This window comes from Meriones unguiculatus, chromosome X (genome assembly GCF_030254825.1).
Source record: "Meriones unguiculatus strain TT.TT164.6M chromosome X, Bangor_MerUng_6.1, whole genome shotgun sequence".
In the NCBI taxonomy this organism is placed as follows: domain Eukaryota; kingdom Metazoa; phylum Chordata; class Mammalia; order Rodentia; family Muridae; genus Meriones; species Meriones unguiculatus.
In genome coordinates, this window is record NC_083369.1 from 29163466 (window position 1) to 29180626 (window position 17161).

General features: G+C 46.7%; 1 protein-coding gene across 1 annotated transcript; it reads left to right on the plus strand.

Annotated features, from left to right (window-relative positions):
- Positions 1-11040: 11040 nt before the first annotated feature.
- On the plus strand, positions 11041-13676 carry LOC132646017 (C-X-C chemokine receptor type 3). The gene is made up of 2 exons (XM_060374974.1): positions 11041-11160; positions 12171-13676. Exons 1-2 carry the CDS (start codon positions 11149-11151, stop codon positions 13260-13262), a joined length of 1104 nt encoding a protein of 367 aa, XP_060230957.1. The 5' UTR covers positions 11041-11148; the 3' UTR covers positions 13263-13676.
- The last annotated feature ends 3485 nt before the right edge of the window (positions 13677-17161 follow it).

Genomic DNA, 17161 nt, shown 5'->3' on the forward strand with positions numbered 1-17161 from the left:
ATCCCACAAAATAGAAACAGATGGAACATTACCAAACTCATTCTGTGAAGCCACAGTCACCTTGATACCTAAGTCACACAAAGACCCAACAAAAAAAGAGAACTTTAGACCTATCTCTCTTATGAACATTGATGCAAAAATACTCAATAAAATACTTGTAAACTGAATCCAAGAACACATGAAAGATATCATCGACTAGGACCAAGTAGGCTTCATCCCAGGCATGCAGGGGTGGTTCAATATATGGAAATCCATCAGTGTAATCCACCATATAAACAGACTGAAGGAGAAAAACCACACGACCATCTCCTTGGATGCTGAGAAAGCATTTAACAAAATCCAACACCCATTCATGTTTAAAGTCTTGGGGAGATCAGGGATACAAAGCACATACCTAAACATAGTAAAGACAATATACACCAAACCTATAGCCAGCATCAAACTAAAGGAGAGAAATTTAAATTTATTCCACTGAACTCAGGGAAAAGGCAAGGCTGCCCAATCTCTCCATATCTCTTCAACATAGTAATTGAAGTCCTAGCTAGAGCAATAAGACAACTAAAGGAGATCAAGAGGATACAAATTGGAAAGGAAGAAGTCAAAGTATAGTTATTTACACATGATATGATAGTACACATGAGCAACCCCAAAAATTCAACCAGAGAATTCCTTCAGCTGATAAACACCTTCAGCAAAGTGGCCGGATACAAAATTAACTCAAAAAAATCAGAAGCCCTCCTATATAGCAAAGACAAAAGGGCTGGGAAAGAAATTAGGGAAACAACACCCTTCAGAATAGCCACTAATAACATAAAGTACCTTGGTGTGACTCTAACCAACTAAGTGAAAGAACTCTTCCAAGAAAACATCATGCCTCTAGAGAAAGAAATTGAAGAAGATATCAGAAGATGGGAAGATCTCCCATGCTCATGGATTGGTAGGATTAACATAGTGAAAATGGCCATTCTGCCAAAAGCAATCGATGGATTCAATGCAATTCCCATTAAAATACCAACCCAATTCTCTACAGACATTGAAAGAAATATTCTCAACTTCATATGGAAAACAACAACAACAACAACAACAAACAAACAACAGAATTGCCAAAACGATCCTGTAGAACAACAGATCATCTGTAGGTATCTCCATCTCTGATCTCAAGCTGTACTACAGAGCAATAGTAATAAAAACTGCATGGTACTGGCATAGAAATAGAATGATGGATCAATGGAATTGAATAGAAGACCCAGAAATCAACCCACACACCTACGGATACTTGATTTTTGACAAAGAAGCCAACAACATACAATGGAAGAAAGACAGCATCTTCAACAAATGGTGCTGGTCTAACTGGGTGTCTACAATGTAGAAAAATGCAAGTAGATCCATATTTATCACCCTTCACAAAACTAAAGTCCAAGTGGATCAAAGACCTCAACATAAAAACCAGACACACTAAATCAGTTAGAAGAAAAAGTGGGGAAGAGCCTAGAACTCATTGGTACAGGAGACAACTTTCTGAACAGAACACCAACAGCACCATCTCTAAGATCAACAATCAATAAATGGGACCTCATGAAGCTGAAGAGCTTCTGTAAAGCAAAGGACACTGTCCTCAGAACAAAACGGGGCTCTACAGACTGGGAAAGGATCTTTACCAACCCTAGATCTGACAGAGGGCTAATATCCAGAATATATAAAGAATTAGAGAAGTTAAAAAAGCAACAAATCAAGCAATCCAATTAAAACGTGGAGTAGAGAGCCTAAACAGAGACTTCTCTGTAGAGGAATATAGAATGGCAAAGAAACACTTAAAGAAATGCCCAACATCCTTAGTCATCAGGGAGATGCAAATCAAAACAACCCTGAGATTTTACCTTACACCCATCAGAATGGTTAAGATCAAAAACTCAAGTTCATATGTGAAGACCCAGACCACTGTGAGTGGCACCATCCCCTGGGCTTGGGTTCTGAATTGTTTAAGAGTGTAAAAGTGAGCTTAGTACAAGTATGCATGCCTTCATTCTCTCTCTCTGCTCTTGCTGTGAATGTCATGAGCTGCTGTAAGCTCCTGCTGTCTGTGAGTCCCTGTTATGATGGACTGTAGCCTGGAGTTAGGAGCTAAAAGAAATATTTTTTTTCTCCCCTAAGTTGCTTGTGACAAGGCATTTTATCATAACAATATGATACTTGGACATCTCAAACAAGGATATTCAAAATAATAAAAGGACTGTGGTTGCTTAGGGCCAGATACTTGCAATCCTGAACTTAGCCATACTAATATTCCTCTCTCACACCAAATCGAAACAACAAAATTCATAAAACCACCCTACAATTTAATTACAAAAGAGAAAAATTGTTGAGACAGGGTCTTATGTAGCAGGCTGGCCTTGAATTTGATATGTGGTAAAAGGTGAGCTTGAATTTTTAATCCTCTTGCTTGTACCTCCAATGCTAGGAGTACAGACACACATCAGCAGACCCAGTTTATGCCATCCTGATCGAACCCAGGGCTTCACGCACTTTATGAAAGAGCTCCATCGACTGAGCTACATTCCCCATCTGAAGAGTCCAGCAAGCCTCCAGGGACAGACCTGACTGGGCTGGCAAGGGAATGAAGAAAATAAAAATAAAAACAGATGGACACACTGACAGAAAGCTAGGATCTAGTGGTCTGGACTTTCAGATGGAGAAATGGCAGCAAGCACAGGGTGTTTGTTATATAGAGTTGAACAGAGAGTGAGTGTAAGGGTCATTGTACACAGCTGAACAAGGAGACAGAGTCATTACATACAGATAAACAAGGAGGCAGGGTTTATAGCATACAGCTGGATCAAGGAGACAGGATTAGCTAATCTCAGTATGAGCAGTCTCTGTAGTCAAGTGGTCTTAAGAACATAGGTATCTAAGGTGTGTGTGGGTTAGCTACTGGGGGCGTTTTCTACACACACTCTTCTCAGCCACATGAGGCTAGAGGAAAGATTTGCCATTCCCCTCTGGGTCTGAGGCTAGGGTCCTTGACATGGCAGTGTCCACATCAACAGCACACGTTCACTTGGTACCTCACACACTCAGCATTCCCTACAGCAGCCTCAAGGAAATGTTTTAAGTTAACTAAATTAAGTAAACCGTATGCATTTTAAAGTACTTATTTTATTGTTTTTAGTATATGTTTGTGTACGAGTATATGCATGTGCATGTAGGTGACCTAGGAGGCCAGAGGAGGGTTTCAGATCCCCTAGAGCTGGAGTTGCATGAAGAAGTTGTGAGCTCTCAGACATGGGTGTTTGTAATCAAACTCAGGTCCTTTGCAAGAGTGGTAAGCATTCTGATTCAGAGCTATCCCTCTGGGTCTCTAGTAAACCATGCACTTTTACGTAATCTTAAATTTTGCTTCATCTGTAACCCTTGTTGTAAATCATAATGTAGCTTAGAAAGCCACAGAATTGTATGAAGAACTGTTGTGAAGACACAGAAGCATCGCTGGCTGTCGAGAAGTTGCTATCCACACTTGGATATGCACCTGTCTTTCTCCTGCTTGTCTCTGTCCCCAAAAGCTTAAATCTGGCCTCTGTTGCCTCTTTTTTGATCACTTTTCCCTGGCAGGGCTGCCTTGCCTGGCCTCAGTGGATGAGGATGCGCTCAGTCTTGATAAGACCCAATGTGCTGGGATGGGTTAAGAGGGAACTCCCCTTTTCTGAGGAGTAGGGAAAGGGAGATAGGGGGAAGCAGAAGGGATTACGGGGCTAGGAGGAGAGGAGGAAGGGTGCTGAAACCCGGATGTAAAGTGAACAAATAAATAAAAAAGTATATCGGAAAAGGATGCTCTCTGTCTTTACTTCACTCTGAAAGCAAGATAATGCGCCACAATGGAGACAGCCTCGTGACAAGTGTGCAGGGAGACTGGAGGCCCACCCACTAAAGGCAGACCAGGCTGGGGGTCAATCTCAATCCTCTGAATTCAACTGCAAATCACCTTCTCTTCCTTCCCTGTCACTCTTTTCTTCCCTTTTCTTTTATTCTTCTCTCATACATTGCATCTCGATCACAGTCTCCCTTCCCTCCTCTCCCTGTTCCAGTCACTCTTGATTCAGCTAACAGCCCCCCAAAACTCACCTTCTTATCCCTCCCTCCCTCCCAGCTGGGCCATGTAACCCAGGCTGGCCTAGAACTTACAATCCTCCTGCCATGGCCTCTGGAGTGCTAGGATCACAGGTGTATACTACCACACCCAATTCATGTTTCTCTTCATCACCGGCCTCCCTCTCTTCTCTCCCTCACTTCCTGCTTTTCTAGGCCCCTTTTTCTTGGGGGGGGGGTCATTTCTGAAATAAGGTCTTAATGATGCCTGGCTAGCCTCAAACTCACTGAAGATGACCTTGAATTTCTGATCCTCCTGCTACCTCCCAAGTGCTAGGATTAAAGATGTGCAATGCAAGCCCTTTCTTGTCTAGACCATAAGCTATCCTGATTTATAAATACTCTGGCAGCTAGGTGAGTGGCCATCCTAAGCCATCCTCCAAAACATCATGAGTTTTTAATAATATAATTTCCTTTTTCTCTTCTGTCCCATCCCCCAACCAGCCAGGCTCAGCTTTGAGCACACTACTGGTTTCCTTGGCAACCACTTCCAGTTCCCACTCTAGAGTCTCTTGTTTTTTCTATTCTCTCCTCTCTCTAGCTGTGGAACTCAAGAGGAGCTCTCCTGTTTCCAGAAGGGAACTGCTTTTCCCTGGCCCCTGTTGGGGATTTGCAAAGTGATCAGTGCCTAGGTACCCCATGCCAGGCACAGCTATCTGTGTTCCCTGCTCTTCCTAACTGCACATAAAGGCCTTTGAAATACTGTTGAATTTCAAATCAAGTATTCACAAGATGAAATGTGTTCCCTGCTCAGAGCTGAACAGACTGGGTAGGTATGGATTTTGGAGCCAGCCTGGCTTGAAATCCTGATTCGGATACTTATTTGCTGTGGATCTTGCAAATTAATCACTTGGAGCTTGTTTCCCGTCTTTAAAGCGAGAATGGAACATACACTGAGCTTTTCTGAAGACAGGTGTGTGTGTGTGTGTGTGTGTGTGTGTGTGTGTGTGTGTGGCGGGGCTGCCTCAAACAGTAGCTGATACACGATAAACATTACGTAAGTGTTACTGATGAATATTGTTGTTACCACCCATCTGTCCACTCACCTTGACATTTTGGCTAAACCAGCAATTGTCCTCGGATTCTGTGAGTGACAAACTCTTAGGAGCCACAGGGGAGTATATGCTTTTGATATGACGCCTCTTCAAGTTATGTTTTTAGTAGTTTTATTTTTTGATATTATAATATAATAACATCATTTCCCTCTTGCCCTTTGTGTCTCAAAACCCTCTCATGAGAGCCTCTCTTTCAAATTCATGGCCTGTTTTTTTTTATTGTTGTCATATATTTGTATGTACATATATTCCTACGTATGTGAGTACAACCTTCTCAGTCTGTACCATTTTACTTGTGTGTATGTGTATCAGGTATTAGATAACCGGTTGGTACGCTTTGCTTTCTATCGCACTCAGTATTCCTAGTTGCCAGTGCTTTGTCTACAGTTGAGGTTTCCCTCAAGTTCCTTCTAAGGCCTGTGCCCAGGGGCAAGGCCCAGATTCTGGACTCTGGCATGATGCTCAGCATCTAGTTGGCCATGTGTCAGGAACCTTGGCTGGAGGGACTGCCCACCATTAACTGGGTATGGAAACTCAAGATGGTACTCATGCCCCAAAGCCAAAGGCCTTTACACTTCCAAACCTATACAAGACCAAGGCTTTGATTCTCTAGTATGTGATGACTCAAGGCAAATGAAGCTGTCTCATTGGATGTGTTAAGCTGAGCAGCCATCACTAGTGAGAAACCTGGGACTGCCAGGCAACTGTTCTGAGTGCCTTTACACAGACACAGACAGCATATTTTTCTCTTTCAACCCAGAGGGGAAAAACAAGGCACAGGGATACGAAAGAACCTACACACGGTTATGCAGCTGGCGAATGGCAGAGCCAGCAACACAGTTCAGCCTGATCTGCCATTCAGGGACTGACTTCCTATGCGCCACATTGCCTCACAGGACAGCAGGGCTCTGGCAGGGACAGCCCTCACGCCTGTGCCTATGCAGATGACTTCCTGCCTGGATGCAGAAATATGAGCACTGGTGTAAAAGGAGGCAGAGCTAGTGCCGCTGCACCATGCACAGGGTTGCCAAGACTAACACCATGGCCCGCTGGGATTGTAGGAAATTAGTTTTGATTAGCTGAGTCATTTTCCAGCAGTTCAGAGTTCAAATGAGGCAGGATAGAAGGACAGGGAAGATTAAGAAGAGATGGGAAGAAAAATGAGTCCCTTACCACTGGTGAGAAAAAGAAATTCTCATATGCAGGATTACAAACTATGTTTTTGGTAACAACAACAACACAAGCAAACAAAAACATATGTCTTGAGCCACCTAGGTGGTTGTAAGTGAGGGCACAGTGAAACCACTGAACTCGACCGCTCTGTGGATAGAAAAAAAGAAAGGTGTCTTTGGGGAAGTTCAAAGCTGCCATTGCTACCTCTTGGGGGGTGTAGAGAATAGCCAAAGGCTTTGGGTCCAAACTGAAGCTGCAGGGGCTACTTCTCAGGGACAGCAAGAGAAGCAAATGGGTAGCAAAGGCCTTGCCAATTATAAAGGGGGGGGGGGGTGGCTGCAGGGAGAGAGGTATGCAAGCCAAAAGAACCTGGAGGTTTAGAATAGCGTGGGGGAGGTGAGAAGACCCCGAAAGCTAGTGTGGGAGCTTTCATATGTGTTACAGGCATGTGCTAATAGGGAAACAGATGCTTCATTTGCAGAAGTTGCCATGGGAAGGGAATTAGTGTCTCCTCCTGAGAACAGAAGCAGGTTCCTGAGGAGTGCTGAAGGTAAGTAAGCTTTTGTCTATCCACCAGCAAGCCTTCTGTTTATCCTGTCGTAGTCCAGCCTGAGCTGAGCCCAGACTGTCATTCTGGGACATTATCAGTGCCATTTTAGAGGGTTTGAGACAGTGAAATCAGTGACATTTTAGAGGGTTTGATAACTGTGGTGTGAAGCCAGCCTGGATTATGTAGAGTTTATGTCAAACCTGACGCAACAGCAGCATCAAACCACTTAAGAACAGCACCGGAGATTAAATTAACAACAAATGGCAGGTGGTCATATCACCCAGCTGGGCCTCACCCAGCTCCTAAGACAGGAGCAGCCCTGGGACAACTGCCAAACGCCTTGACCCACTTTGTTCCTGGGCCCCAGTATACTTCGAAAGGGTTTGAACAACCCCAGAAGGGCTGAGGTGCGCTATTATGGGCAGAGGGCGGGACCTTGGACACACTCCACCCAATATCCCCGTCCCTGGGTCTCCCATCCCTGGGTCTCCTTGTAGCTCGAGTACTCCTTCCCTTGGGAAATTGGGAGCCAAGGGAAGAACGCCTCAAGACCTAAGAGTGTGAGAGCCGCCTGTCCAGAGATGGGACTCTTCTTGATTTCAGGAGTCTGGGGCCTTGCCTAGGCAGACTCTCATGACAGCCGAGTCAGGAGCTTTTGGAAGCTTAGCTTAGGGGTCTATTGTGTGGACATCAGAAGGCTGTGAAGCAGCTGGCTAAAGAAGAGAAGAAAATGGCCCTTGTCCCTGATGTAGGGGCCCTCCTTCCTGTGAGGGACTGGGCACAAAGGTGTCTATCTCCCAGCCTCCCATCTCCCCAAACCACAGCCCAGAGGTGTGAAAGAATGAAAAAACAACAGGGGGAGGGGAGGCAGAGTTGAACCAGGTGCACATTTCACACCTTGACCACTGGTGGGGCCCCAGGCAGCTTCACTCTGACTAACTTCCTCCTAGTCCCTCTCTGCTGCAGAAGAGGGAGGGCCCAGAGACCAGAACACAGGCCGGGAGCTTCTGGCTAGGTAGCTGTCTCTGACCTAGTCTTGGGATAGAAAACTACCAAACTGAAGGCTAGGTGAGGGCTTGGCGCAGCGCTGTGACACAGGAGCCTTCCAGGGTATCTCAGCTGCAAACAACAGCTGACGCCCCACACTGCAGTTTTGAGGCTTGGGAGCTGGATTGGCAGCAGAAGAGGGGGGGGTGAGCTACTTATTGGGCGCCCATCTTTGTCACATAGTATCTATACGTACGGGGTACACTCCACAGGGCAACTCCATCAAATGTATATGCTATCCTTAGACCCACTCGTCAAAGTGAAATAGAGAGATGAACTGCTTTCCCAGGGTCACGTAGCAGGGCAGTCAGGGAGTTTGGCTAGGACTGGCAGAGCTCCTCTATCAATGGAGGACAGGGTCCAACCACTTTTAAGGAGAATGAGTCCTCTGGCCCTGGCCACAGCCACACTCATATGTGCCGTAAGCCACTACCCTCTATCGTGGGCTCCCTTGGCACCGAAGATTCTAAGCAGCTCTGGTTTGGGGGTCTATATATACTCACCTTGGGCTCTTAGCTGCACCTGTGCTAATCCTTTGGCCCAGTGCTAGATTCCTAAGCCTGTGGTTATCTCAGCTCACCTTAGAGCAACTCTGCTGAGGGAACTGCCTGGGTATTATTCTGATCTGTCCATGATCACAGAGGATGGCAGGTGGAACTAGGCCTGGAGTTCCACAAGCTCAGTGTTCTGCCAATTGCATGACAGCTGTGCAAGTCACTCAAGAGCAATGAGAGAGAGGCTCGCCTGGTCTGTCAGGACCCAATCCTGACATCTGGCTTTCAGGCCTCAGAAAGGAAGGCTCTATGCACCTGACCTTCAGGATGGTATTCCTTCCAGCAACCTGGGAAGGTAAGGATCATCTTCTCATCCTAGACAAATGAGAAGACTAGGGCCTAGGAAGGAGACTAGGCGTCCCTATACCTATACACTTCATATAGTGCAGTAATGGTTCAGCAGACACTGGGAAGACACACACTTGATTGCCAGCTTCTGCCAACACAAGGTATTTCTAAAATGACCATCTGTTTTCACCGCCACTGCTTTCATAAAGCAAAAGTCCCCTTTACTCTCAATAAAATGGGATGAGGAACACAATGCCAGACTAAGGCCTTGAAAATGGACAAGTATACAACCTTTGCAGTTATTTTTCTCATTTGCATAAGTCACAGACAGGCCTGGGGAAACCATGGTCTTAGTGGGCACGAAAGGGATTTTGTGGTGTTTCCCAGGCTTCTGTCTTCTCTGCCTCTACAGGCAGTTAAGTGCCATGTCTTACACATTCTGACTGGCCTGGCCCCAGGAATCCTCTTAGTCTGCTCCATTCACCGAGCTCTTGACCTCCTCCAAGACCTCTGTTCCCTTTGACCTGGAGGTGACAGGCTTTTTCAGAGAAGTGTCCCACCTGTCCACAGAAAGAGAAGGGCATTACGTTTTTTCAGGTGCATGCTATGGCAATAAGCCTGGACTGAATTTGGGGAACAACTTGCTTGAAAACTAAGCATCAGGCCACTGTGGTGGCTTATACCTGTAATGGCAGCACTCAGGAGCTAAGGCAGGGTTAGGGTCATGAATTCAAAGCTAGCCCAGGCTATACCGCACGTCCTTCTTTCAAAAAGAATCACATTTAAGTCAGGTATGGTAGCCCACAACTTGAATCCCAGTACTCAGGAGGCAGAGGCAGGCAGATCCCTGAGCTGGAGGCAGCCTCTTGAGTTCTAGTCTAGCCAGTGTCACATAGCCAGTCCCTGAAGAAAGACTTATACAGTCCTGACTTCCACTACCTGGCACTGATGCCTGCATGCTATTGCTTGGTGTGTGATTTCTACCATGTACATAGGTGGTACCAAAGTATATACAATATTCTTTTACTTGCCTCTTTCATCACCTAGGCATGGGCTCCTCTGTATTTAGCCTCATGAAAAATAGGTAGATCTCCATTTGGTTTTAGCTGGATGAATATATCAGGTTGTCCATTTAAAAGACAATGGACTATGTCTCCTCCTGCCAAACGCTGTGAGAAATGGTGGGCTCCTATAATCCTAGCACTCAGGAGGCTCAGCCAGGCAGGATGCTGTGAGTTCAAAACCATGTCGGGCTACAGAATGAGACTGCCTTAAAGGACAGTCCTAGACATATTTAGTTATTTGTGAATGGTATTGGGTAGGACAAGAACCACAGACTCGGTAACAGTCCCAATAATTTTAAGACTGCTAACATCCTTTTCGGAGCACTCAGATGGGTCTGTGTCCCAGGCACAACCGCAGGACAGACCAGCACATAAGTCTAGGTTGCTGAGTAGTGAACAAGCAGTGTGATGCAGAAGCACGTCTTGCACCTGACAGCAGGGCTGCCCTCTACTTCCCCATGGCGTGGCTTTAGACCTCCGCTCTCTCCTCGAAGAACCTCCACCCAGCCACCCCACATGCTTCTCTAGGACCCAGTCTTTCTTGCTCTGTCACCAGATAGAACTCCATTACTCCCGTTGTCCTATCAGTTGTGTGCTTGTTTTTGACCCACAGTCTCAGCTCCCAAACACTGAGTTCTCACATATTTCCCCAATTCCTGAGCATGCTCCTGACCAGTTCCATCTAGTCTGGACACCATACGGACATTCCAGATGGCCTTGGGCTCATTATAATCCCATGATGATTTTATATGTACATATCCACCAATGTCAGGTCAAATCCAATCACCCTCATATTAGGGGAAAAAAGAGGTGGTGTGCTGCTCTTGGAAATGTCTTCCCTTCCTATGCAGTTATGATGGCCAGTATTCATACCATATCCCACTCTAATCCAGTCCTAATGAGACTCCAACCCCAGCCTTGCTGGGGAGAAGGTGGCTTCTCTTCTCCAGTCTCTGTCATCAAATCACACTTCCTGCCTCTTCCTAGACATAGTTAGTTATCTGTGCATGGTATTGAGTAGGACTAGAACCGCAGACTTGGTAACAGTCCCAAGTTCCTGGCTAGCTCCTTCCAATATATTTACCTGGCCACAGGAGTGGCAGAAAAGGGACCCCGTGGAGGGCTGGTGTAGATAACCCCTTGGAAGAGGCTGTGCTGAGCTGTGAAATCTTCACTTCCTCTGTTCACTGCAAGTTCCCAACCACAAGTGCCAAAGCAGAGAAGAAGGCAGCACTGAGCCTGATCCCAGCAGCAACAGCCAGAGCACCAGCCTAGCCATGTACCTTGAGGTAAGTTCTTCTGTCCAGCTCAGCTACATTACAGTGCCAAGCTTTGATACCAGGGACAAGTCTGGCCTGGCCCGCAGCCATGGGGCACCAGAAGACTGAGTAAGCCACATGGAAGGCAGAGGTTAGGATAAGAGCAGTAGTGGGATTTGGAACCTAGTCTGGCCACTAACCACAGGCATGTCTCCTGCTTCTGTGGCTTGGATGCCTTATCTAAAAATGTCAGTTTTTAGAGACTCAACTTTGGTGATCTCTAGCTTTTGGGTAGTTTAGGATGGGGTGAAGGGGCGAATGGTGAAGAAGATTCCTTCCATCCGGATGACTGGTACTTCCATGTTGTCCTAGCTACTTGGGAGGCAGAAGCAGAAAGCTCACGTGAGCCCAAGAGTTTGAAATCAAGCCTGGCCATCTTAATGAAACCAATTAGGGCTTGGGTGGGGAACTCAGAAGGTGCCCAAATGGTTGCACAAGCCTCTGGGTAGGGGAAGGGAAGCAAGCATGCTGTGTGGAGGGGTACACCATGGTTTGTAGAAAAGCCTTATGTGAAGCCAGAAAGTCAGGTCACCAGAGAAGGGCTGAGGGAGGAAAGCAGGATCAGGGACTAGAAGGTGGAGCAGGGAAGTACCTGGAGAGGCATGGGGTTGATCCTGGTGCGGCCATAGCATTGAGGCTGACAAGCCACCAGGGGTGAAGATTAAGGGAAAGAATGGAAGGCTCCAGGCCCTGGAAGGAAGTTCCTCCTCCTGCAGGATGCCTGCCCTGTGTGAAGATAACCCAGAGGGTCCAGGGATTGCCCTCCTGCAAGAAGGGGAGTCACCTTCCCAGTCTGAGTAGATGGAGTTAAAGAGGAATGGGCCTGGGACAGGTTGACAGCTCAGGGTTTGGCCCAGAAAGAGGTGTTACTAAGGGAAGCACCCATCAGAGTAAAAGACAAGGCACAGAGGGTCAAGACAGTTAAATCAAGGCCTTGACAGAGATGGCCTTCCTTTCCTCTTTCTTCCTTCCTCGGGCAGGTTAGTGAACGTCAAGTGCTAGATGGTTCGGACCTTGAATTTCTTCTGGAAAACAGCACCTCTCCCTATGATTATGGGGAAAATGAGAGCGACTTCTCTACCTCCCCGCCCTGCCCACAGGACTTCAGCCTGAACTTTGACAGAGCCTTCCTGCCAGCCCTCTACAGCCTCCTCTTTTTGCTGGGGCTGCTAGGCAATGGAGCAGTGGCTGCTGTACTGCTGAGTCAGCGCACTGCCCTGAGCAGCACAGACACCTTCCTGCTCCATCTGGCTGTAGCTGATGCACTTCTGGTATTGACACTCCCACTGTGGGCAGTGGATGCTGCTGTCCAGTGGGTTTTTGGCTCTGGCCTCTGCAAAGTGGCAGGTGCCCTCTTCAACATCAACTTCTATGCAGGGGCCTTCCTGCTGGCCTGTATAAGCTTCGACCGCTATCTGAGCATAGTGCATGCCACCCAGATCTACCGAAGGGACCCCAGGATACGTGTAGCCCTCACCTGCATTGTTGTCTGGGGACTCTGTCTGCTCTTTGCCCTCCCAGATTTCATCTACCTGTCGGCCAGCCATGATGAGCGTCTCAAAGCTACCCACTGCCAGTACAACTTCCCACAGGTGGGTCGTACTGCTCTGCGTGTACTGCAGCTGGTGGCTGGTTTCCTGTTACCCCTTTTAGTCATGGCCTACTGCTATACCCATATCCTGGCTGTGCTGCTGGCTTCCAGAGGCCAGAGGCGCTTGCGAGCTATGAGGCTAGTAGTAGTGGTGGTTGTGGCTTTTGCCATCTGCTGGACCCCCTATCACCTGGTGGTGATAGTGGATATCCTCATGGACCTGGGAGTTTTGGCCCGCAATTGTGGTCGAGAAAGCCATGTGGATGTGGCCAAGTCAATCACGTCAGGCATGGGCTACATGCACTGCTGCCTCAACCCACTGCTCTACGCCTTTGTGGGAGTGAAGTTCAGAGAACAAATGTGGATCCTCCTCATGCGCATGGGCTGCTCTCACCAGAGAGGGCCCCAGCGGCAGCCATCATCTTCCTGGAGGGAATCATCCTGGTCTGAGACAACAGAGGCCTCCTACTTGGGCTTGTAACTCTGGAATGGAACTGTAACCTGTGCAACCCCAGTCCTAAACACACTGCAGTTCTTCTCCTCCTGTGTCTGGGCTAGCTCTGACTCACCCATAACATTGCTGCTGGGACTCACTGGCAGCCCAGCACCTCCAGGTCTCCTGAGAACCACTCTCCCAGCTCCATGCCCAGCACCGTTATTGTGCCTTAGCTGCCATACCCTATTTTGATTTTTCAGAACTAGCTGCCTGAAGCCTCACTACCCTCCTAAATCAGCAAGTAGAATACAGCCTTGCCCGTGTGAGAGGAATAAGAGGCAAAGAGCATAGAGAGCCAGGCCTAGCTCAGCACTGAACATGGTCCCCAGTATCTCAATATTTGTCCAATTTTATGTCTAAAAACCCTGCTTAAACTCTCAATAAATAAGATAATGAGGACCAGATTGTATTCACAGTCATCATTTGGACCGGGTCTGACTGGGCTCTAGTGTGCACTTCTTCCCTCATTCTGCCTGACTTATAGTCTGTCTCTCTGCCTTCCTGGGGTCTGATGTGCCCTCTGCTGGAACCTGTGCTGCTTAGTGGAGCTGCTAGACAGTCATGAGCTTGGGTGGTGTCAGTGAATAGTTAATCAGCTGTCTAGGTACACTTTGGGGCCACTAGACATTAATGAGCCATAATTCCTGAATCCCAACTGCTCAGGCCAGCAGGGAAGGTATGGAAAAAATTAACAAATAATAAGCAGTCCATGGTGCAGAGCAAAAAGGCAGCACATGCTTAGTCCAGCACTGGGCATGAAGGCAGGAACTATCTGAGGTGAGTGACATGTCCAGGGTTAAGAGAAGGAAGAGAACGTGTTGTTGATTTCCGAGCAGAAGGGAGGGCAGTACTAGCGGTGGAGAGGCTGAAAACAGAAATGCTTTCCGGAGATTACAAGGGGTCTCAGCTGGGCCAGATGTGGTGGTACATACAAGTATTTGGGAGGCACAGTCAGGCAGATCTCTGTGAGTTCAAGGCCAGCTGGGTCTACAGACTGAGTTCTAGGCCAGCCAGGGCTACAGTGTGAGACCTTGTGTCAAGAAAATAAATAATCTCAGCTGGCTGGAGTTAAGGGCTTGGGTGGAGGGAAGGACTGAAGACGAAGCTGTAGAGTAGGCTGGGATAATGCAGTGAACTCGATCGCAGGCCAGGCAGAGAAGACTGTATTGGATATTTGGTAGTACAGGCTTTTACTGGGAAAAATGGGTTTGGAAAAAAAGGTGGAGCAGGGGAGCTGGTTCAGTTTGTAAGAATGCTTGCTGGCAAATGTGAAGACCCACGTTCAGAGCCCCAGCAGTTGTGTAAACCTGCGTGTGGCCATGTGTGCATGTAGCTGCAGAACCGTGGGATGGGTTGGCTGGCTATCAGCCTGGGTGTTGGGGAGGAGGTAAGCTCCAGGTTCAGTAAGAGACCCTGTCTCAACAAAATAGGTGGACAGTAACAGAGAATACCCAATACGCTCCTATGGCCTTCATATACATGTAAACATGTACACAGTATACCCATGCATGTGTACACACACACATCATGCACATAGCAATAAGGCTTATGATTCGTTAACAGTTGTTGGCACATTACCACCAAGAAAGAACTGGGCAGCAAGGAGCGTTCTCCACATCTAAAGCTGAGTGGAAAAAAAATAACCATTGCTTTCCAGAGGGCAGGTGACAGGGCTACCCACTGAACTGTCAGTTTCTCCCAGTGAACTCACACAGAGTGTGCCATGACCCACTCTGACAGGCTGGGACTTACATGAGGCTGCAGAGATGCTGGAGCTTGGGAGAGAAGGAATGAAAGATGTTAGCTCGAATAGTCTGCCCTGCCATATGTATATATATAGTAGCCCCAGTATTCCAATGAATAATCTATCCATATACAAAGTGAGAAGCAAGAGGAAAAATGTCAAAATTATATACCCTGATTATAAAAATATCAGTAGTGAAGATAAATATAAGCATTATTTGTAGCAGGCCCCTCAAGACATTCATGTTCCAATTCCCAGAGCTTATGATCAGGTCACCTTTCATGCCAAAGAGGAATAGTCAAGTGTGGAAAGCTGCTTGTTTGTCAGGCTTCTTTGTTATTGAGTTCTAAGTGAAAAACATGTTTTCTTCCTGGCCTTTACTTGGAGACAGGGATAGGCAGGATGTTTTGCCAAATTCACATCCTTTTGTTTGTGTGAGGATCATCCAAAAAGTGGTTGAGGTAAACGAGTTTGACTTCTTGTTGAACTCCTTCATTGTACTGAGTTGCTTTGCTCAGACTATAAAAAGGGATTGTGGAATAAACAGGTGTGACAGTTTCTACTGGCAGCCCTCTGGAACTGATCCCATGTGCTCTTTTGCTTTTTTTTTTTTTTAATATTCTTTCAATCCTCACTTTCCACTCAAGAACTGTTGGACTCGGGCAGCAGGCTCAGCACCCAAACATGGTACATGCCTATAATCTGAGTACTTGGGAGGAAGAATAAGGTAGGAAGATCAACAATTTGAGACAAGCCTGGATGACTTCACAGATTTGAGACTATCCTGGGGCTAAAAAAGTAAAGTCCTGTCTCAAACAAGCAAAAAGAAGGAGGAGGTGGCACACAACTCAGCTCTTGGAGGCAGAGGCAGGAGGATTTCTGTGAGTCTGAAGCTAGCCTCATTTAAGTAGCAAGTTCCAACCAGGGCTACACAGTAAGACCCTTTGTCAAAGCAACAAGAACAAAAACAAGCCTTCTGCAAACATGGCAGAAGGAAAATGAGATTGGTAATCTGTGAACCAACTGATTTTAAAATAAGATCTTGGCAGGTCATAGTGGTGCATGACTATCTTCCCCAGGATTTGGAAGGTGGAGACAGGAGGATCAAGAGTTCATGACCTTCCTTGGCTACATTAAGTGTTCAAGGAGAGGACCAAGCCAGATGGCACAGCAGTTGAGGGTGCTTGTCACCAAGCCTGACAAGTTCAATCCCAACTTCAATCCCCAAGACACACGGGGCAGAAGAGAACTGACACTGGAAGGTTGTCCTCTGACCTCTACATGTATGCTGTGGCATAATCACACACACTCCCATAAATAAATGTAATTAAAAAATGTTAAAGAATTCAAAGTCTTCCTGGGCTATATAAGACCTATCAAAAATACTAATAATGAAAATAATAATGATAATTATGGGCTGAAGAAGGCGCTCAATTTGTAAAGTACTTACCATGTAAGCACAATGACCTGAATTTGGTCCTAGCAACCACATAAAAAGCTGAGCATGGTAGCGTGCACTTGAACTCCAGTCCTGGGGAGGTGTCAACAGGAAGAATGCAGTAACTTAGTGGTTAGCCAGCCTAGCCTAATTGGAAAACCCTACAGCCACATGAGAAACTCTGTCTCAAAAAACAAAGTGGACAGCTGCTGGAATAAAACCCAAGGTTTACCACTGGCTTCCACATGCATGGGAACACATGTGCCCTGACAAATACATATACACACACAGAAGAAGGAAGAGGAGGAGGAGGAAAAGGAAGAAGATGATGAAGAAGACAAAGAAGCCACTGTCTCTAAGTGAACCCAGTGTCATACACGTATCTATAAAAGTAAAGGGGAAAAGGTGTTTTGTCTTTTAAGAAGCCATGAAACAGGGGCTGTGAGAGGCCTCTAGGAACTGGAAAAGACAAAGAAATGGATTCTCCAGAAAGGAAGGTCCCGTCAGCACCGTTACTGTAACCTAAGTCACTCATTCTGGAGTCATGACCTCCAGTACTCTAAGATAATACACTCATGCTGCTCTAAGCCACTAAACCAGTGGTCATTTTCTATGGTTCCCACAGAAATATACAAATACAATTTGGGGTCCAATCCACACCCTCAACAGCTCCCACAGACAGGGAGTCTTCTGGAGTACTTG